Genomic DNA, 23,524 nt, shown 5'->3' on the forward strand with positions numbered 1-23,524 from the left:
ACAAACAGGCCAAACCTTACGCCAAAGAATAAACGGACATAAATCTGACATCAAGAATCACAAAACAGAGAAACCAGTAGGAGAACACTTCAATCTCCCAGGACATTCTATACAAGATCTCAAAGTAGCTGTTTTACTACAAAGGAATTTCAGAAATAGACTGGAAAGAGAAGCTGCTGAATTGCAACTCATTACCAAACTTAAAACCATGGAGAGACCTGGTTTGAACAAAGACATTGGATTCTTATCCCATTATACATGACTAAGCCATTTCTCACCTTCTCACCCCTTGCCTTTTCCTGTAAGACCTATTACAGTCGTTAAGAGTCGTCAACAGGCTCATCTCAGCTATCTGCCAATCTCCCATTCCCACGACCCTTCTGAGTAATACCCCTCCCCACCTTCTCACCATATAGAAGGATCTGGCAACTTCTGTTTCAGTGTATCTGAAGAAGTGTGCATGCACACGAAAGCTTATACCAAGAACTAACTCAGTTGGTCTTTAAGGTGCTACTGGAAGGATTTTTTTTATTTTGACTATGGCAGACCAACATGGCTACCTATCTGTAATTAGAAATATATATTTATTGTTACTGAGCTATCTTCAGCGATGTTAATAGATATGTACTGTAGTACAGCTCAATAATAGCACGGTACTATTACGTACTGTTATAGATATTGAAATGTTAAATGTGTATATTATGATTCTGGGTGGGTGGGTGTGCAATAAACACTATTCCCAGTTTAAAGATTTCTGTGAGTGTAAATTACTGGGTAAATCTGCCGAGATGCACTATTGCCACTTTATAATGATCCTAATTCACAAGATTCCTAGAACATATGCAAAATGGGTCAACTGGGAATGCTTGCTAACATGTTTGAGAAGCAAGGTGTTACATTTTGGGAGAGAATAACCAATGTGGCTGACAGTTAAAAGTCAGTCCATCACATTCTACCAAATGTCTGACAGTAGAGGAATTACATTTTAAGCTGGCACCAGAAATATGGCAATCTCTGTGAAGAGCAGGCTTTCCTGAGGAAAGCATTCCACAGAAGGGATGATGGAGGTTATGGCCACAGGTTCCCCATCCCTGCACCAGCGACGGAGCAAAAGCCCAGGGTGGGCACGCTCCTAAATGGTGTGTGGCGCGGAGGGTGCCCTCCCAGGTGTTGGATAGCTGCTCAGGCACCCGGAGTGGCACGCAAGCCCTGCAGCCAGGGGTGGAGTGAGCAGCCCATGGTGGCCATTTGGCGCACCGCCCGTGACTCCCAAACCTCCCCCAAGCTGTCAAAACAAAGGCGGAATGCCACTGGCAAAGCGGCACAGCTCTCCCCCTTACCCCGACGTAGGCTTGGGAGTCGAGGGCAGGCGGTGCGCCGAATGTCACCCCCCTCAGTGAGGGCACCCAGGGCGGTCTCCCCCACTGCCCCCCTTCCTACTCCCCTGCCCTGCACCGGAAGTGATGATAAAGCACAGGTAGTGGTGCCACCAATCAGTAGTGCTGGCATAAAGGTCTGAAGGTGATCAGTGGTCTAGGAAAAGGGGAGTCAGGGGTCTCAGCAGGCCAAAGGAAGAAGCAAGGGAGTAGTCTACAGCAGGGGCTGGGAAGCTTTTCCAGTACAAGGGCTGCATTCCCTCACAGGAAACCTTCTGGGGGCTATGTGGTGGTGGTGGGGGGGGTGTGAAGAGGCAAAAAGGGGGGAACATCATTAGATGTGACTTCTATCTTTGAGCTATAGGCCATATAGCTCAAAGTCATGAAAAAGTCAAAGGTTTTTACACACACAGACACACACACACAGAGGGTGGGGGGTTCACAGTTGAAGGATACATTCCTTCCAAGCGCAAGCATTTGAGGAAGAAGCAGAGAAGTTAGGAGTGTGATCTGGGGAGGAGCTGTGGCCTGAGGGCTGAATAGAGAGGCTTACTCTCCCCCTTAGGCCAGAGAACCCCCCACCCCTGTGTAGAGGAATGAGGAAATGGTGAGAAGGAGGAGAGGGCAAGCTGGACGAGGCCTCACAGCCAAGTCCACTGCAACGAGGTCTGTTGTGATGACACCAAAGTCTACACATTGGAGCAAGCCCAATCTTTGGCTGCAGATGACTTATTCTCGTTCTGAAACATGTTCTTAGATATCTGTAAAAATTCGCAAGTTTCCCAAGCTCCAAAAATCTGACAGGACAGATGATAACTAGCTGTTATCATTGACAGGACGTTGGGGAAATATTAACTATAAGTAAAAGCCTTTCAAAAGAAAGCCATAAAGCACTACAGGTAATTATGCCTCTCCAAAGTTAATTATTCACTTTTGCATACTTAATTTTTTATTTTTTTAAAAAACAAATACCTACACACCTATCCTAGGGTCTGCCTTTTTGCTAGTTTAAAGGTATAAAATGCCCAGTAGATAGGATTCTGCCTCTTTGCCCATAGCCAACCTACATCTGAAGGCTGATGAGACAAGCGCTACTAAGGAAGCCTTCTTGAAGGAACCTCATTTATTTGGTATTTCTTGGCCCAAGAGGAATTATGTTGGCCCAACTCTGCCTTATCTGGAGCTTGGCTCTTCAGACTGTAGCAGGGGATGTGGTTCAAGAGGCTACAGATTTTCTGATGCAATTTAATGCCCGTGCAGAAGACCTGTCTTATGAAAATTCACTTGCTTCATGGAATTATAACACCAACATCACGGACGAGAATGCCAGAAAGATGGTGGGTACCTTTGACTAGCGTTTGTTATTGTGTTTAGAAAATGAACAGAGGCATTGGAAAGATAAAACAATATGCAGTACTATAAATAAGTTGGAATGGCGAATGAAATAAAGGACTAAGCCTATCTAGGCAGGATGCCAGTGTGGTGTAGAGACTAGAGAGACAGACTAGGACATGGGAGGCTGGGGTTCGAATCCTGGAAGCTCACTGGGTGACCTTGGGACAGTCACTGCCTCTCAGCCTAATCTACCTCACAGCGTTGTTGTGGGGATTAAATTAAGAGGGGGAGAATTTTGTACACCACCCTGAGCTCCGTGAAGAAAAAGGTGGGGTAGAAATAATAATAATAATAATAATAATAATAATAATAATAATAATAATAATAGGGTGGGTTTAAACATTATATACTGTCTGAGTACTTTGCCAATATGCCTGTTTTGTGGCTTGCATGAATTGAGACTGAAACCAGATGGGCAACAGAAATAAATTATTGTTTATTATTAATCATTAGGTAGAACTTTATTTTATTTTTTTAAAGAATTGTGTCATATCCAGAATTGGAAGACAAACTACCGTAATTACTCAAACTTCGAGAAGGATCTCAGCTACAGTTTCCTGCCCCGTCTGTGCCTCTTGCCTTCTAATGATAAAACTTAAGTTGCCACCTCAGCAGCAGTCAAACACAATCCTGCAAATGTTAGTCTTGGGGGGGGGGAGCAAATTCACTAAAATAAGATTCACGTTAGTTTGTGAGCCATTGGCTGTTAAATGAGTTCCATTCCACTGCTTCCAATAGGAATGAGTTTTTAATAACTTGCTAAGTTGTGTGTCAAACATCTCTTACCCTTGGAAATGTGTTATGAATAGTTTGAAGATTCCTTTCCGGTATCTGTTTTCAGCAAACAGTGGTGGCTGGCTATATCTCAGCCTGTTATCACTGTACAAGTTCCATTATATATCCATCTAAAACCAGAAGCCATCTTAAGACCATGTGGTTAAATGGTTTAAATGCCATCAGTGAATAAATAGGGACCACGATAGCCGCCTTCTCTCTTAAATTGAGCCAAGTCCCCGTCATTCTTTTATAAATTGTTCCGGGAATAATGTTTTGTGAAATTCATTTCACTAGATCCGTGCCTCTATTTATGAACACTGTCCCTCTGCTTTCAGCTTTGGATCTCCCAATTTAATTTCCAGTTTGGAATTTCTGACTGCATTAGACATAGGGCAGTTTTAGTTTGGCACATTTCCCCCCTCTGTTTTGATTGCTAATGAAATGACCTACATGTTTAGCAACACAAATTTCCATTTCAATATAAAAACCTAACAGAAGCGTGCTGAGTCAGGCCAAAGGCCCATTTAGCCCAGACTCTGTGTTCTCACAGTGGCCTACCAGATTCCCATGGGAACCTGAAGTGATCAGTGCTCTTCCCACCTGTGATTCCCAGCCACTAGTATTCAGAGACCTCTTGCCTCCAACAGCGGAGGTAAAACATAGTCATTGCGTCTAGTAGCCACTGATTTTATGCTGTTCATCTCAGTGAATCATATATACCCACATACAAATTTTATAAAGAAATAGAATAATGTGCCTGTAGGAGAGGAGGTCATTGGTTTGTTCTTGTTCTTGTTTTTATTATGCACTTTGTGTTGTCATTTTGTGTTTTTGTGTTGTGAACCGCCCTGTGATCTTTGGATGAAGGGCGGTATACAAATTTAATAAATAAAAAATGAATATATTCATGCATCAACTGCTGATCCAGAGGTTGGAATCTCTCTCTCCCTTCCCATCTTTATTGGTTTTGGAAATTATATCCAACACACATCTGAAACACTTGATACGTACATATAGAGTTGCCATATGTCCTCTTTTTCCAGGACACATCCTCTTTTTCATGGGTAGGTAGTCATCATAGTGATCCATAGTTCAAAGTAGAAGTTGGCAAATGTATCATCTCTTTTTTTGTTCTTCAAAATATGGCAATCCTACGACAAAAGTAGCGATCCATGGCTACTGTGCACGCTCAGTCATCATTGGGCTATCTTTGTTAGTGGCAACTAGTCCTTTAGGGGTTTTTTATGCTTTCTACAGCAAGATCGATGCACTCCTGTAGAACTAAAAGGAGTCCCCTGAGCACGTACTGACCTCCTTTTATTCAACTGTAATATTTTGGCTCCCTTTCTGTCAACACCAATAATTTTATAGTATAAAAATTCTGGCATAATGAGCAGTTCTAGATGGGACTGAGAGGAAGGCAGATCTTCCAAATGTCCCTATTTTCCAGGGACACTTCTGGATTTAGAGAAGCCCGTCCCGGTTTCTGATTTTTATCCTGGAATGTCCTGTTTTTTTCCTTAGGACATCCCTGATTTCATCAGAGAAATGTTGGAGGGTATTGAGTTATGTGGCCCTCGAGGCAAGGAGATAAGTAACCTCTGAAGGCAGCCCTGTATAGGGAAGTTTTTTTAAAAAAATGTTTAATGTTTTATTGTGTTTTTACATGTGTTGGAAACATACCCAGAATGGCTGGGGCAACCCAGTCAGATGGGTGGGGAATAATAATAATAATAATAATAATAATAATAATAATAATAATAGGATAGGATATCCCGATTTTCATTGGAGAAATGTTGGAGGGTAGGGGAAGGTGCAGTTTGAGTTCCAAGAGAAAGGAAGAGAATAATTTTACACTTCGCCAGGAACAAAGGACACCTTAGTCCAGAAAGGACATTCTTTTGACCCTGCTTAATGAATGCCAGAGACTGCAGTAGATTAACAGCAACTCTTTTATCGCTTAAAAGAAGTGACACATCAGCTTTAACAAACACAGAGATTCAGACCTTACTTGTGCTCCAGGGCCCCTCCTTTTTATTGCACATTCGTGATGATCTGTGCTCACAACGCTATAGGGGCAGTCATACACAATCTCAGTTTCAATACTGTTTGCGCCTACAAAAGTTTTGAGGCAGTCTAGTTAGCTCAGTTCTGTCTGTGCTGACTGGCAGATGCTCCTCAGGGTTTCAGGGGAAGTGTTCCCCCCCCCAGCCCTACCTGGGGATCCCGGGGATTAAACCTGTGACCTCTTGCAGGCAAAGAGTTTTTCTACCCCCGAGGCTATGGCCCTTCCTCTGTTCCAACATTCTAGGCACGCCACACTTTCCTGCAAATGTATAATCCATAATTCAAATGGATCTTTTCCAGAATGCAGCGGGCTCCAGATGGTCAATTTTCTATGAAGAAGTCTCCCAAAATGCCAGCCGTTTCAATGTGGATGACTTTTCTGATTACGCTCTCAGACTCCAACTTCAGTCTCTACAGAGCAAAGGGTCATCTGTATTGTCTCAAGAAAAACAAGGCCAAGTATGTTGCTAAACGTCCCTGTTGAATTAAGCATGTTCATTACGTGGTGGTTACAAAATAATTGTTGTTGTTAATTCATTCTTGTAATATAAACTATGTGCTGTTATGGAAACTTACACACATTCATAACAAACCATGCTGGAAAACTGCAAACAAGTACTTTTCAGTTTGCAAAATAACTATTTCAGTCCATAATTTCCTTAATTTTATTTATTTATTTTTTAATGCGCAGTTCCTGCTTAAAAATGGGAAACTGGGAGAAACCAAAACTGATTATTAGGGCTCTTTTGCTATCACCTGTAAGCCACGATGCCATACAACAATATATATAAATTTTATCAAAGTATTTAATGAGGCTTACACTCAGGTAGATGTGCTTAGGATCACAGCCTTAGGCTGCGATCCGAAACACACTTACCTGAAAGCAAGCCCCATTGAACTCTGTGGGATTTCAGAGTAACGTGCAGGATTCTGTTGTCAATGAGGCATTTATTGCTTCCTGTCAGAAGGATAGATTGTTACCCATTCCTTTTAAAACAACATTACCACTGCTATTTTGTAACACACACTCAAGCACGCGCGCACACGCACACACACACACACACACACACTGGTAAAAGGACTGTGACTTTCAGCAGTTCCCCTGCTATTCTTCCCATTGGTTGGATCAAGCAATCCGCTGGTCATGGTCTATCATAGAGCTAGGAGTGAGGAGCCAGAGGGATTAATTCTGTATCTGAAGTAATGCAATGAGGCAAGCTTCCCCATCAGCTGTGATTCTAGAGCTAATAATGGGGTGGGAAGACCACAAGCACAAGCTGCTGAGTGACGCTGGCAAAACAGTTCTGCCAATCCAGTTGACGGAGAGGCGTGCAAGCGCAAGGGGCTATAACTCTTCATGTCACCGCATGTTATGTTTCCATTAGTATTTTTAAAGTCCTGTAGAAAGCCACTTGCCTGGTTATTTGTTGTAAGAACGAACCACCTCTATCCAGGCAGGAAAGTGGAAGAGAGTTCTTCTTTTGTTTCATGCTTGTTAGCAAATTGCCTAGTAAAAAATAAATAAATCATCAGCTTACAGCCCTGCTGAATTTATTCGCAGGGCTAGTGTTTCAACATCTGCACATTCAAATCCTTGACCCACCTATACTAAGGTTACCAGATTCCCCCCCCCCCCAATGAATCCAGGGACCCTTTTCAACTTCAATGGATTTTGTATGGGGACTGATTTGTAAATCCGGGGACTGTCCCCGGGAAACGGGGACGTCTGGTAACCTTAACCTACACCACTGCCACCTTTTGGATAAATAAAGCAGTGCTGTGATCTCTTTTTAATAGTTTTCTTATTTAAATTGCAGCTCAGTGCTGTTTTAAACAAAATGAGTACCATCTATAGTACCGGGACTGTGTGCAAACTGGATGATCCTTTTAAGTGCTTCCCCCTGGAACCAGGTATGGTATAAACAACGAGCTTCTCCTGCAGCAACCCCATAGTCGCCTTTGACTGGACTTACCCGTCCAGGGGTCCTTTACCTTTTGCCCTTTTATTGCTGAAACAATAGTAAAACTGATGAGAAAGGGATTCTGTATTTCATGATAAGCATCACTTCTCCATAAGGCCACCTGGTGTATCAATGTAAGTGGAACCAAGTAGGAAAGCTGGGGCAGAACACAGGGTGAGAATCCCAGTGACCCAGAGGGAGGACACAGACTGAGGGGGCAGCTATGAGGCAGTGACTTGGCAAGCCCCACAGGGAAAGAGCTGGCAGGACGCAGAGTGGTACTCAGAGTAGACCTATTACAATGAATGGTATAGCTTGGTCATGTTCATTCATTTCAATGGGGCTACACCAGGCATAGGCAAACTCAGCTCTCCAGATGTTTTTGGCCTACAACTCCCATGATCCCTAGCTAGCAGGACCAGTGGTCAGGGATGATGGGAATTGTAGTCCCAAAACATCTGGGGGGCCGAGTTTGCCTATGACTGGTCTACACTGAGGAAAACTTAGTCAAATGCCAGCATCTAGGCATGATTTTGTTCTGTGAACTGCCCTGAGACCTCCGGATATAGGGCGGTGTATTAACTCAATAAATATTAGTAATAATTAAATAATAATGAGGGGCTAAGTGAAATTGCCTGTCAACAGTATGCACCTGGATGGTAGAGTGGGCAGGCACGCAGGACACTTGGTCGGTCCGCTTTGCTGAGTTATATTTTATTTCTATTTCCATTTTCGTAATTATTTTGAGATTTGCACATACACATATAAATTGGAATATTCAAATGTTCTGCAAATCTCTGTTCTCTCTTTTTTTGCCTCTCACATCCACTGAACTCTTAAACCTGCAACCTTTTATTGGGATGAATGTGTTTTTGGACCTACTCGTGCAGGTATCTCCATCACTGAGGGTTGGCTGGCTGTAGCTCCTTACGGAAAGGACACTTGGTGGCATGTCCAGCTTTGCTGCCATGTAATGTGTGGTCCTTCCATATAGGAAGCTGCGTCATACCAGGGCAGACTGTTTGTCCATCTGCTGCACTGTTTCCGCTTCAGTGTATGCTTTTATGGTGACAGGTTTGGATGAAACCATGGCTGTCAGCACCAATTACTTAGAAAGACTATGGGCTTGGCAAGGCTGGAGAGCTGATGTTGGCAAGAAGATGAGGCCTTTATATGAAAGTTATGTCCAACTGAAGAATGAGGTTGCAAGAGGGAATGGTAAGTTGCACTTCACGAAAACGGCTCCCCACATACATGTGATCACCAGCAGGAAATTAAATTATTTCTCTTACTTGAAGCCATGTTTACATTGGCACATGATGAGGCTGCACACTAGAATGTTTAAGTTTGTTGAATACCTCAATTATTCTTCCTTTTCATAGATTGCTAGGCTTGTATATAGTTACATCTTCCCCAATTCTCCAAGTATCTTTTCTTTTTTGGCAATTTGTTTTATATTGTGTTGTGAAACTATATTGCTATATGTTAGAAGTAAGCCACCCTGAGTGGTATTTTTCCCCACTAGAAGTTCAGGATATAATTTTTAAAATAAAATATATCGGTAAATCATATTCGAGGGTGCAGTGTTTATCAGCATTCAGTTTCCTGTAAGAAGGCTTATAGCGTTTTCTAATTTTGTCATTCATCTGCAAATATACAGGCTGAGCATAGATGGAGGCGCATTGTTTAACACTTCAGCAGGCAAATTCCAAATCCAGTGATCCCACAACAGCTTTCTAGGGGAACAAGCAAAGGTTCAGTTCTGTGACTCTGCCCTTTCTCTGTCTCATTCCTCTTCCAAGCTCAAAACCTGAGGCTGGCCTTTTTACACAGGCACTAAGTTGGGTTACCCCATTCCTCATTGGGGAGAGGGGAATCCCATTTGGATATTTGCTGGCCATTAAAGGGTGGCACTGTGGGTTAAACCACAGAGCCTAGGACTTGCCGATCAGAAAGTCGGCGGTTTGAAACCCCGCGACGGGGTGAGCTCCCGTTGCTCGGTCCCTGCTCCTGCCAACCTAGCAGTTCGAAAGCACGTCAAGTGCAAGTAGATAAATAGGTACCGCTCCGGTGGGAAGGTAAACGGTGTTTCCGTGCACTGCTCTGGTTTGCCAGAAGTGGCTCAGTCATGCTGGCCACATGACCCGGAAGCTGTACGCCGGCTCCCTCAGCCAATAAAGTGAGATGAGTGCCGCAACCCCAGAGTCGGTCACAACTGGACCTAATGGTCACGGGTCCCTTTACCTTTACCTTTAAAAGCTATTAGCATAGTATTTATTTCCCATGACAACGTATCACCTCTTATTTACCTAACAGAAAATATGCCAGCAGTTTTCAGGCCCATTAACCATCTGGAAGGTCTTTTAGTCCAACCCTCGTCTTAATTAATATGATGACATGCTTTCTAAACCAGTCATGGTCTGATCACCTATTTTTCCATATTTTTCTTAAAAGAGTGGAAACTTAAACCTTGCTATCATGTGTTCAGAGCGACATAACACAGTGCAAACAACAATTAACAATTCATTATCCTTGCACAAGGCCATGATATTTCAAATGGGGACTTATTTGATTATTGTGTATAATATATCATCCTTAACAGGCACAAAGAAGTCTCCACATATTTTAACACGGCCAGCATGAATTTGGAGTTGTATTGGACCAGAGCCTGCAAAATGTGCTTTATGTTAATCTGGTTATGATGACTGATTGTTTGGCTGCTTTTCAGGTTACGCTGACTATGGAGCTTACTGGAGAGGAGATTATGAAATAAAATTTCCAGCAGAGTATCAGTACAGTAGTGACCAGCTGATTGTTGATGTGGAGCGTACATTTGAAGAAGTAAGATTACATTTCGGAGCGTGGGGTGGGTTCCGTTTTTGGTTTGTTATGTTTTTATGTACAGAGACCTGGTTCATTCAAAATATGATTTTAGTCAGTTTGATATCTCTGAATCACGCAAATCATTAACACACACAAGGAAAGGCAGCAGTTATGAAGCTCAGAGGGTGAAACTGAGCCATGCTCCAGCCTAACCTACTTTCCCCCCTGTTGTTGGGAGGAAGGGCAGGATACAAATGGGATTATTATTTTTCAAGCTTGCCAGAATGGAAACATGAATGAAATAACACCCAATGTGAAAAATTAAATAGAGCTCCTCTCTGTGTTTTTCTCTCTCTCCAGATAAAACCTTTGTATGAGCAGCTACATGCCTATGTAAGGCATAATCTCCAGAAGACCTACACCTCGGACCGCATTGACCCAAATGGATGTCTTCCTGCTCATTTACTTGGTATGGAAATGTTGATTTAGTAGCCATGGCTGTTGCACTGAAAGCCACGCATGGGTCTCTCTAGGACCCAACTTGCAGCTTATAGCTTAAATTTTTTTTTATTATTTGTAATTCTGCTTTTTCTGTTGAAGGTGACATGTGGGGTAGGTTTTGGACAAATTTATACCCCTTGATGGTTCCTTATCCAAATAAACCAAACATTGATGTATCTTCCGCCATGGTGGAGAAGGTAGGATATGCACAAATTGTCAACTGATTATGCTCAAACTAATACATTGCAGTTTAGGAACCTGAATTTTCACCCTGGACTTCAGCTCTGAAAGGCAAATTCATGGTCTTATGACTATGCCATTAGCATTTATTAGTCTTTAGTAGTATATCTCAGTTCTCAGAGTGCTGATGCTTATGTAGTCACAAGAGGAAAGTATCGACTTGGGGAAACCCCACAATTTGCAAAAATACAAAACATCTGGGGAACACACCCTCAAAGCAGGGATGGAGATGGACTCCAACTCCCATCATCCCAAGCCAGAATATTATTATTATTATTATTATTATTATTATTATTATTATTATTACTACTACTACTACTACTACTACATTGCTTGGTCAGTGGTCTGGGATGATAGGATTTGTAGTTCAGCAACACCCGGAGGGCCATAGTTTTCTTATTCCTGCTAAGAGAATTCGCCCTCCCCTCAAACAACAACAACAACCTAGCCAATGAAGCCTGAGCATGCTCAGTGACCACAGAATGCTGGTTGACTGTTAGGAGAGGAAACAGAAAAACAGGTGGGAGAGGAAATGGAACAGAGTATCCAAAATTACAACCTTTTTGTTGCATGTACATCTTGTGTAACTGTCACACTTTCCTTTAGAGCTGTGTATTGGCATCTGCTGCTTTTAAGGCTAAGCCAGACACATATGGTTGATGTCTTCTAATACATTCTTATGCCTCTGATGTCTTCCTTTCCCTTTTCTTAGGACTAATCAGTCCTGCCCCTCAATTCTTTGACATGTTTTACTCAAGAGTAATGACTTCTAGGCAAGCCATGGCTATTCGCTGACCATGTTACTTAATGTAAATACTAGATGGGCGGGGGTATAAATAATTAAAAATTAATCATCATCATTGTAAAGGGTTATAAACTCACCAGATTAGCTGAGCCAGAGAACTGCATAAAACAGGAGGTTGCTGAAGCCAATGCAGTCTTTACTCTAGAATAGTAACAAAATAGAAAGAGATACCGCTTAGCATTTAAGATATTAATAATAGTTAATGCCTAAATTCTGACTTTTTTTCAGAACTGGAATGTAACAACCATATTTAAAGCTGCAGAAAGTTTCTTCGTCTCAGTTGGACTCTTTGAAATGACCGAAGGTTTCTGGAACAATTCTATGCTTGTGGAACCCGGTGACGGCAGGAAAGTTGTCTGTCACCCCACAGCTTGGGATATGGGGAAAGGAGACTACAGGTACTGGAAGGTCCTAATATTTTCCCCCTACTTGTTCCCATGGAGCATTTGCAGACAGACCACAGGAAAATGAAAACACAGGTGCTTATAGGGCTGGAAGCTCCCCTACATATTGTTAAGTCCTGATATGACAGTTGTCCTTCAATTTATATAAAAGATAAAGAAATGGTAAGATAAGGAAATAAGGGGTTTGCATTTGGATGTGGGAAACCCAGATTCAAACCTATGTCTGCTTACTGAGCAGTAAAATCACTATGTGTCAGCAAATAAAGTATTTTTTAATCTGCCCTGAGTGCACTGTAGGGACTTTCTCACCCACCCACTAGGAACAGCAATTTCTAGGTCTAAAATCCATAAGGAACCCAATTTAGAGCTTGCCCATAAAAGATTAAATTGATTGTGAGGGCACCTGATTCTTCTGGACAGCCAATCAAAGCATTACCCAAAAAACTGATGCAGTTTTGTCTGAACTGTATTTGTCTGCAGGATCAAGATGTGCACCAAAGTGACAATGGATGACTTCCTGACAGCACACCACGAAATGGGGCACATTGAATACGATATGGCCTATGCCAACCTTTCTTATCTGCTGAGAAGCGGTGCAAACGAAGGCTTCCATGAAGCTGTAGGAGAGATCATGTCCCTTTCTGCAGCCACCCCCAAACATTTGAAATCTCTCGGCCTTCTGGAGTCCTCCTTTCAAGAAGACAGTGGTGAGTTGGTTATGTCAGGACAATGTTGATGTCAGCCATTTTGGTACAAAATGTTCACAACAAAGCGGTGTGACTGTAGTAAAAATATTGGGAGCAATTTGCAATACTTCAATAAAGTGTAGATTTCAAAACATTTTCAGTATTATAACAATATTGCTTAGTTTGCGTTTTGAAATTAATTATTTGTTCTTTGGCAAATTATTAACCACTCACCCTTTTCTGTTGCTTTTTAAACATTTCCCTGTGTATCATCATCATATATTTATTTAAACGCCACCTTTTTCCTTCATGGCTTGCAGATTAAAAACAAGAACTGCTAAAAACATAGAAAAGGCAATCATTTAAATGTAATTAAACACTGATGGAATTTAAACTATATACATATAGATCTGTTTAAAACATACATTTTAAGCACGATTTTAAGCATTCGTGAATTGTCCCCCTACAGCCTTTTTGAATCAAATGATAAGCAATAACAGTCACAAGGGCCAGTACTCCTATTTATTTTTATTTAAAGTATTTTTACTGCACTCTTCAACCACAAATGTTTTTCTCAGAGTGCCTTACAATGATAGTTAATAAGCCAAATCCAGCCTTCAGGCTAGGAAGCTAAAAGCCACTACTCAAAAAAAGAAAAGAAATTGGGAGGAATGGAGACGCAAAAAGCCAACCAAGGCACTGCTTCTTCTTCATTCCAAGCACAGAAGCTTCATTGAGGGGATTGGGGGTGGTTTTTACCAGCCTTTGCTTTGCAGGATTAGAACTGCAATGAAAATTTGAATTGGCAGCTCTCAGAAGTTAAATTCTCCCTTCATCCTGTCAGTTGGCTGTGCTCTTTTCCAGAGACGGATATAAACTTCCTGCTGAAGCAAGCGCTCACTATTGTTGGAACGTTGCCTTTCACTTACATGCTAGAGAAATGGAGGTGGATGGTATTTTCCGGTGAAATTCCAAAAGAACAATGGATGAAAAAATGGTGGCAGATGAAGCAAGTACAAGTTTATTAAAAATCTGTTGACAAGTCAAATTCCCAAATCAAATAATGGATATCATACATTGATGGGGGGGGGGAAGGGGAGGTACTCCAAATACAAGGAAGTCCAGTAAGTTCTGCTTTCATGATTAAAAAAAATGGCAAGACAATTCAAGCCAATACCCCTTATTCTGTAAAGGTTGCTTATGAATTTTTATAGTACTTTGAAACTAGTAAATAAAGGGAGTTTATCAGGCAGGCCTGAAGGCTCCCTGATCTTTATTCTTGTTTGTTTGTTTCATACCTGACCTACAAGAGAAGGTTGTAGGGTGGGTTACAATAATACAAAGTAGAATAATTTATTAAAAAACAAATAAAACAATTCCAGTCAAAAGCAGCACAGTTAGGTCAAACGCAAACAGGAGAGGTGGAGTTCCCACAAAAACACCTTAACAGTCAATGTACCTCAGAGTACTGGCAAAAGTACTGCTGTAAAGGAGGGCTGCTTCAATACACTTCAATCTATCGTAGATGCTCATGCCTTTAAACCTCACTTCCATCTCAAATACTGATGGAAACTCCTGACATTGCTCTTCTCTGCAGGCGAGAGATAGTAGGTGTCGTGGAACCGGTGCCCCACGATGAGGAATACTGTGACCCTGCAGCTCTTTTCCATGTAGCCAATGACTACTCTTTCATAAGGTATGTCAAATGAGCCCCTTACTCCTGTTATTTGACCTTAAAAAAGTAAAGGGACCCCTGACCATTAGGTCCAGTCGTGGCCGACCCTGGGGTTGCAGCGCTCATCTTGCTTTATTGGCCGAGGGAGACAGCTTCCAGGTCATGTGGCCAGCATGACTAAGCCACTTCTGGCAAACCAGAGCAGCGCATGGAAACGCCATTTACCTTCCTGCCAGAGCGGTACCTATTTATCTACTTGCACTTGACGTGCTTTCGAACTGCTAGGTTGGCAGGAGCAGGGACCGAGCAACGGGAGCTCACCCCGTCGCAGGGATTCGAATCGCGACCTTCTGAACAGCAAGCCCTAGGCTCTGTGGTTTACTAGTTATTAAACAAACCAAAAAACCCTCTGCTATTGTATAGATTGCTTTTTAGAATACAAAGAGTGGGTCTGACAACAAAATGTGGCAGTGTATCCTCTGAATAGGCTCCTGTTCAGGGTTCCAGAAAACATTCTGCTGCCCTCTCCCTTTTATGCATTTTTGTTTTCTAACTGACACTCAGCATTCTGTAGCTACTACACATGCCCACTCCTCATTGGACAATTTCTGGAGGTGGTTCCACCACAAGGCTATTTTTTATATTTTGTACTTTTGCAACGTTGAAGTCTCCCTGATCGTGCTGATACCCGCCCCCCCCCCCCGGTTTCTTGGTCAGCCTGTTTCGCCTCCAGTTCAGCTGGCACTCAACCACCAAAGCTCTTTCTTAGCAATTTCTGTTCTCACTTCAGCACCTGCATACAGAAGGTCTCAGGCTCAGTTTCTGGGGGCTCCACATAGAGCTAGGAAAAACACCTCCCTGAAGACCTGCCACCAGTCAGAGCAAATGGTACTGAGACAGCTGGACAAATGAACTGGCTTGGTATACAGCTGCTTCCTATGTCCCTAAATTAAGGACAATACAGCTGCCTTTAGACTTCTACTCATTCCATTTGCATCCCCATCTCTTCATTATTCTCCATTGCCCAGTTTAAAAAACCCAGGTGTTGACAGGGATGTGTAAATTCACCAATGTCCAGGTGCTGAGACCACTAGACTTGAGCTGTGGTTTGTTTCCTTGAATAAAGATTAACTCAGGTGATTTATTGGTTTTTGTTATTGTTGCTGACCTATGCCTGATTTAAGCCCTGACAAATGATTTGTCCCCTTTCCCCTTCTCTCTCTCTCTCTCTCTCTAGATATTACACGAGGACAATTTACCAGTTCCAGTTTCAAGAAGCACTTTGCAAAGCTGCAGGCCACACAGATGAACTTTACAAATGTGACATTACTAATTCCACAGCAGCTGGTGACAAGCTGGGGTAACAAAATACTGCATAAAACTTGAAAAGAAAACATGCCCTGTATTTTAATTTCTCCTTAGGGGAAACTCTGAGATGGACTGGACCCCAGTCCGCCTCCACTTGAAAATCTGGGCTGCTTTGCAAAGGAGAGCTGGGAGGACTTAGCTTCCAGCAGAGAAATCAGCAGATGATAAGAGAATAATTAAACCTTCTCTCCTCTGCAATTTCCTCCTCTTGCCCAGATGCCTTATGGTAGGAATGGGCAGACTTGCAGGCTTGTGGGATACACTTTGTTGGTTTTTTTATATTAGATCTCTTGAGATCACTAACTGGAGCCACATGTTTACATACTGGCTCAGTGGGGCAGACCTATGCTTATATTTTAATTTTTTATTTTAAAGTAAAGCTACCACTGAGTACACATTTTGTTCAAGAGTTTGTTTTTGTCGCCAGAATAACGGAGATCCATTCTTGGCTTCCCCACCCCACAAGCATCCTTCATTTCAGCAGCCAGACCTGCAGAGAGAGACTTTTTATTGTTCCTATTGTTAAATAGCTTGAAGCCAGAAGCATATATAGTTGATAGATGGTAACGTAAAGCCTGCTTTGTGCAGGGGACCTCAGTCATGCGGCCCATCTGGTGGACTGCCTATCAGCTGATAGGTGGTCACTTCAAGTTTCACTTGGCTTGGATAATATTTTGCAACACTGCCAAAAAAGAAATTGACCACCAGGTGTCACAGTAACACTAATGGATTGAAAGGTGGGCAGGACCCAGCAGAGCAGGGGGAATCCAGGATATAGAGCAGGGGCCAGCAAACTTTTTCAGCTGGGGGCCGGTCCACTGTCCCTCAGACCTTGTGGGGGGCCGGACTATATTTTTTTTTGGGGGGGGGGAATGAACGAATTCCTATGCCCTGCAAATAACACAGAGATGCATTTTAAATAAAGGGGCACATTCTACTCATGTAAAAACATGCTGATTCCCGGACTGTCCGCGGGCCGGCTTGAGAAGGCTATTGGGCTAGCTCTGGCCCCCGGGCCGTAGTTTGCCTACCCATGATATAGAGTTAAGAGAAAGTACAGGCTTCATTTTTAGTTGAGAATTTCATTTCGGTCCATCCTCTCTATATGGTGCCACCTTGTGGTCTTGGCAGTCACACAACAGCATGCATGTGGATGGTGTTTCATGCTTACTTCTTTATAAACCATAGGGCCATGCTTGCCTTAGGAAGATCACGGCCTTGGACCGAGGCATTAGAATCCGTGACAGGAGAGAAGACAATGAATGCAACACCATTGCTCCACTACTTTCAGCCTCTGCGGTTGTGGCTGGAGAAAGAGAACGCCGGCAGACGGATTGGCTGGGATACAGCCTGGACTCCATGTAGGTTCATGTTGCATCGGTGGTGCAAGTTGTATGTGCACAACTAGTTCTTGCCTTCGCCACCTTTCCCCACTGTTTGACCACCCCATGGAGAGCACTGAGAAAATCAACAACTCCACCAGCAATTTTCAAGGATAGTCAGATCGATCCCATTGCCTCAAAGGCTGGGAAATTGTGGTATAAAAAAAAAAGGGGGGAAAATCCATTAAAAATACAGCAAGGCGGAATGCAACACAAAGTTACAGTAAGATCAATATTAAAAAATCAGTAAAAAACATCCATGAAAACACCATAAATTACTGGGTGGTAAAAACATATTCACGTTTAAAGGCTCATCTGAATGTCATTTTTCGAAAGGGATCTAAAAGAAGGCAGGCTGGATTCCCGCTGCTGGACTTCTAGTGGCAAGGAGTTCCACAGGGCACTCCTGGTACAGGCCAACCAAACTTCAGCACTGTAGGGGTCTATTTAAGAGGAGATCAGTGATTGGAGATTGAGGTGAAGCATTAACGGAACCACTCTCAAAAATCAAGGCAGAGATGGGCTCAGAAGTAATGAGAATTAGTAGGTCAGGTCACACGAAAGTGTCTAGCGTTGATAAAACTCTACAATATATTTGTACCCCAGCATGTGGTCTCTGCTGATGGATGCAGCATTAACTAGTGGCAAGATGTACATTGGGCATCCATGACCAGAACCAAACACGCAACCATCTCCGTATAATAATGATATATGTTGTTGTTGTACGCAAGCTATCAAAACACCGACAGTGCTCTTTTTTTAGGCGTTAGCTATGTGTATGTTATGGAAATAAGTTTGGAATTCTGTGTCAAGACTTGTTTGTTTTACTTCATTTTAATCCAGATTCTGATTATGCAATCAAAGTGAGGATCAGCTTGAAAACAGCACTGGGAAGCAACGCAGTGAGTGAATTCACAGGAAGATGATCTTATGATGATATCTTATGAAATAACATGAACACAGTGTTGGAGCTAGGGGAGGGCGGGAAGGGTAGATCATTCCCGGTTAGCAGTGGGCCTGCCGCATTCCTCCTGGGCACCCTTCAGCTGGAAGGGATGCAGTGACTTGGATGCCCTGCCGGAAAAGCATGCTGGCTGAGGCTCATGGGAGTCCAACCACATCTGGAGGGCCGCAGGCTCTGTGAAATTGCTCAGTGCAGCCCCAAGTTGGGGGGGGGGAACCAATTTAAAATGGCCACAGAATCGATATCCTGGTAACATAAAATGTTCAAAAGCCAATCCAAGTGCAAATATGATTTCAAGCTCTGTTATCAAAGTGTTAAAAGAAAGGCAGTTCAGGATGGGAGCGGTGAGGACGTTTTCAAAAATGAACAGTGATGAATGAACAATACAAACTATAGTGAGGGGAACAATCATTGCTCAGTCTCCTTTTCCTCTTTTGCCGTTCCACATGCTCAGCATGACCCTAATAATAACTCTGCTTCAAATGTATTTTGTCTATACATCTCTACCATCTTATTTTTGTATTTAATGTTTGTTTCCATCTCCAGAAACAGGTATGCACTTTATAACCACAGGGGTGAACTCTGAAGGTCAGGAGTGGAGATGAAGCAACTAGCAGGATACTAGCCTACTCCAAGTGTGATGCAGACTAGATTGGCTTAGGATAGCAGAGGCAATGTTCCCTAGAGATGGATGGTTCCCTCTTAAGTTCTTCATTTGTCTAGTCTTATTTTCAGTTCGCCTGACTTCTGTATTTTAAAAAAAGTTCTCATGAAAATTCAGACCCATTTCTATATGCATTTCTGCTTATATTCACCTTTATGTATGCTGTTTTGCCTAACAATGTGCATTTTTGCACGTTCTCCTCCCTGTTATAATGGATATTTGTACACTATTCTCACTGGGAACAGAAATGTGATTTAAGCTTCTAGTTCTTAATTTTACCATTTATCCATTTCCCTATATAGCACAAGAAGTTAATCATATGTTTGATTTATTAGCCAAAAGTATGCTATACATCAATCATATTAAGGCAGAGTGTTACTCCTTGCAGAGTCCATCTGTTTCAAAAGAGTTACTAGGTGACTGAGCCTAAGTCAATTGGACTATTGTTTTGAATCTGCAGTACCCGTGGAATGACAACGAAATGTATTTATTCAAGGCAACAATTGCCTATGCCATGAGGAAGTACTACCAAAATGAAAGCATAGCATTTCAGTAAGTTACTTTTTTCCATTTAGCTTTGCTGTGGGCAATTGCTACGCAGCACCTGAGAGAGTTCCAGATCCCCCCCCCCACAACAATATCACAACCAGTTTTCAAAATAGGAAAATGCACATACTTCAGTGCCCTGGGAACATCCAGAATTTACCTAAAAGGGTTAGGTGCCCCTCTGCATTATACTTTTTACAGAAGCCAAGAGGAAGCAAATTCTGCGAACTTTTTAGTGTTCTTGTCAGGGCTGTCTTAAGGATATGTGGTGCCAGGGTGCAAAGATCCACCCGGTGCACCTCCCCCGGTTGCCCAGTCCCAGGCGCGCAGGAGGGTGGAGCCGGCCGGCCACCTCAGTGTCTCACTGGCTTGGTCGCCCCCGAACTCACGGCACAGAGCTGCCCACAGCAGAAGAACCAGCTGCAGTGCTCTGACCGACAGGCGGGCACTTCCCCAGACTCAACTCTCGGGCCCTGGACTCTCAGCCTGGCGCCCCTGAGAGCCTGGCGCCCAGGTGCCCTGCACCCCTAGCGTCTATGGGTAAGACGGCCCTGGTTCTTGTGCTAGTGGAAAACAGAAGGCCCATAGCTTAGTGGTAGAACACATGCTTTGCATGTAAAAAGCCTCTGACATTTGCAGGTAGAGCAGACATAGATTTCTGTCTGAGATATTGGAATGTCAAAGTCACTGCAGACCAGGTGGAGCTAACCACCCTCTTGCAAGTTTTTATCTCCTGCCCCAAGACTCCACTAATTTTGATGTCAACAAAAAAAAAGGGGGGGGGGATAAAGCAGATACAGCCCAAATGAGACTCTCTTTCCAGTCATTAGATCAATCATTTGATGAGGGGTGATAATAACCCCCTCTTCTATGCTGATTTGCAGGGATCAGCAGAAGAGGGAAGCTATGTCCCTGTGTGAGAATGTAGAGTATCAACAGGCACCACTGGGCTGTGGTCTCCAAAGGGCTGGGAAGAGATGAGTTTGGCCCTCAGGCTGGAAAAGGTTAGCCACCCCTGAGCCAGATGAAACAATGGTCTGACGTAGTTAAGGCAGCTGTGAGCCTAGGAGACCACCATCACACTTAACCGTACATTGATTTTTGCTGGGGGAAGACCCTTAAAATGGTATATCAATACATTGTGCACATTAAAAAAACCCCACACCAATTGAACTGCATAGATTTTGTAAAACGTTTTGCCACATGCAATGAGAGTTTTAAACCAGTGACTTTCGTCTTGCTAAGATCTCGTAGCCGTATAAAATGTGACTTAAGTTGGACACTTCTCAGGTGGAAGATGTATGTTTGGGTTGATGGCTAATTGAATAATTTGCCTAAGTTACCTGTGTATATGAAACCATTAGGTAATCTATGTGTACAGTCAATATATTCCAATGACAAATATGGAGATCTCTAGGACAGCATATTCAGAAATATTTGCATGGTTTTTTCCCAAGCTTGTAATTCTTGTAGTAAAGACATTTTTCTCCCCATCAGATCAACGAATGTCCATGTAGGTGATGTGACGCCACGAATCTCCTTCGTTTTTACTGTCAGCATGCCCAATAATGGCACTAATGTCACAGACTTTGTTCCCAAATCTCAAGTGGAAGCCGCAATCAGGTGAAATTTTTGCATTGCAAGGAATTAGCTTGCAAGTGAAATGGAAGAAGCAAGAGTGTAGAAGCTGGAATATTGGGGATATTGGGGGGGGGACTTGCAATATATGCCTGGCTTCAATCCTACATTCACTTATCTGGAAATAAGTTCCACTGAACTCAGTAAGGCTTACTTCTATATTGTTAAATAAACCCAGTAGAAATAAGTGTAAGCAAACATGGTTTGTCAATTTCCCATGAATTCAGTAGAAATGACAAACCATAGTTAATACAAATTCAGCTTTTAAATCAGCTTCCACCTGCAATTTCAAATACTGGATTGGCAGGCACCCTTGGATTCAAACATAATGTCAGAGCATGATTTAACTAAATAAACCAGTTGAAAGTGGGGAAATTGCAGTCAACTTTGCAATCAATTGCAGAAAACCAAGAGACAATAGTGATGAGGATAAGAATGACACTAGAAATATGTAAACATTTAAGCCATTTTTTTCACCTTTCCTTTTTTTCTTTTACATGTTGCATGCTTTCTCACATCAGACCAGCTTCACATTTTAGTAGAGAGACAGGAAATATTTTTAAGGTGAATCCTTGTTTACACTGTAATTAGATTCCCACCCACCCCTTTATTTGGCAGATTGTCTCGAGGACGCATCAATGAAGCTTTCCAACTGGATGACCAAACTCTGGAATTTGTTGGTATTCCTCCAACACTGGCAACACCTTACGAACCCCCAGTCACCATATGGCTTATACTTTTTGGAGTCATCATGGGTCTTGTAGTGGTTGGAATTATCACCTTGATCATCACAGGGCAGAGGAACCGAAGAAAGTAAGTGATGTTTTATAGACAGTGCATCTCTCTTACACTGTACAAAATAACTCTGTTCTGCACCTCTCTGTTGTGTGCTCTCGGGATGTTATTTACCATCAACTCCCATCATTTATACGGGTGGCACTGTGGGTTAAACCACAGAGCCTTGGACTTGCTGATCAGAAGGTCAGCGGTTCGAATCTCCGCAAAGGGGTGAGCTCCCATTGCTCGGTCCTGCTCCTGCCAACCTAGCAGTTCGAAAGCATATCAAAGTGCAAGTAGATAAATAGGTACCGCTCCGGCAGGAAGGTAAACGGCATTTCCGTGCGCTGCTCTGGTTCACCAGAAGCAGCTTAGTTATGCTGGCCATATGACCCGGAAGCTGTCTGCGGACAAACGCCGGCTCCCTCGGCCAATAAAGCGAGATGAGCGCCGCAACCCCAGAGTCGGCCACAACTGGACCTAATGGTCAGGGGTCCCTTTACCTTTTACCCATCATTTATGATAACTGGCTATACTGGCAAAGGCAAATGGGAGTTGAGTCCACAGTATTTACAGTGGAGCACATTGGCCATCCCTGATGTAAGAGCTGGGAAAATATAAAGGAACTAAGTTTTGACCCGAATCTGCAAACTGAAAATTCTATTGTTTTCAGTCCCTGTTAGTGAATTGAATCAGCCTATTGAACGTAGGTGTTTGTCAGAATATATATACAGCTCATATTAAGTATAACATTGCTTTTTCTCTAGTAAAAGTTTCCCCTTTGTTGTGTGTGCACATGTTCACGGCTTTTATAGCTGAAACTCAAAAATATTTTTTCTTAATTCGCAGAAGAGCAGCAGAAAACCAGTTAGTCCAAACTGCAGCAGTCAATCCATATGAAGAAGTTGGAAAAGACAATCACGCATTTGGATCTGAAACAGCATTCTAAGAAGGAAACCAGAAAAGCTAATATATGTCTTATTTATCACTGTGTGTCAATGCCAGCAATACAACACATGGAACTGTATTGCTTCGGATTGTGTTTTAAAAAATATAAAGGCTCTGTGTATGCAGAGGCAGATGGACGGAGCACATGTGAGCACCTAGTGCAGAACTGATTACTGGTGTTCACATTTAGGCAGAATCAATCACCCGTTTTCAGCAGAGAAGGCATGAACCAGAGACCTACCCTTCCAGGCCCAATGGACAAATGAGCTACTCAGCCCCTCCAACAAGTAATAGGCACCCACAACGCTTATAATACCAACCATCTAGGTATGTCTCCATTCTAAACTCTTGTTTTCAACAGTCTTCCATGAGTTTTTATCCAAACCAAATGCTGATATAGTGGATGTCGGTATAAGACAGTCAACCGGGTAGCAAGCTTGAAACGTCTTTTGTTTTTATAAAAGCCATTGGAGCCAATTATGTGTTAACCTTGAAGCACTTATTTTTATTTTAAATCCAATTGTAAG

At 42.6% G+C, this 23,524-nt stretch overlaps 1 protein-coding gene across 1 annotated transcript; it reads left to right on the top strand.

Moving 5' to 3' along the window:
* Positions 1–2,399: 2,399 nt before the first annotated feature.
* On the top strand, positions 2,400–23,088 carry ACE2 (angiotensin converting enzyme 2). Its single transcript, XM_082220868.1, has 18 exons — positions 2,400–2,713; positions 5,916–6,074; positions 7,433–7,526; positions 8,651–8,794; positions 10,305–10,417; positions 10,760–10,868; positions 11,000–11,097; positions 12,174–12,343; positions 12,830–13,056; positions 13,900–14,044; positions 14,633–14,731; positions 15,948–16,070; positions 17,267–17,439; positions 18,304–18,362; positions 19,549–19,640; positions 21,132–21,257; positions 21,891–22,085; positions 22,899–23,088. Exons 1-18 carry the CDS (start codon positions 2,531–2,533, stop codon positions 22,996–22,998), a joined length of 2,409 nt encoding a protein of 802 aa, XP_082076994.1. The 5' UTR covers positions 2,400–2,530; the 3' UTR covers positions 22,999–23,088.
* Positions 23,089–23,524: the final 436 nt, after the last annotated feature.

The sequence above is a fragment of the Podarcis vaucheri genome, assembly GCF_965113315.1.
Source record: "Podarcis vaucheri genome assembly, chromosome: 4".
Lineage (NCBI taxonomy): Eukaryota > Metazoa > Chordata > Lepidosauria > Squamata > Lacertidae > Podarcis > Podarcis vaucheri.

Excerpts from the sequence above, each read along its gene's own strand:
- ACE2 (XM_082220868.1), top strand. The coding sequence starts at position 2,531 with ATGTTGGCCCAACTCTGCCTTATCTGGAGCTTGGCTCTTCAGACTGTA. Across the intron at positions 14,045-14,632 it reads AAAAAATGGTGGCAGATGAA|GCGAGAGATAGTAGGTGTCG; the intron begins GCAAGTACAAGT and ends TCTTCTCTGCAG. Across the intron at positions 19,641-21,131 it reads AATGAAAGCATAGCATTTCA|ATCAACGAATGTCCATGTAG; the intron begins GTAAGTTACTTT and ends TCTCCCCATCAG.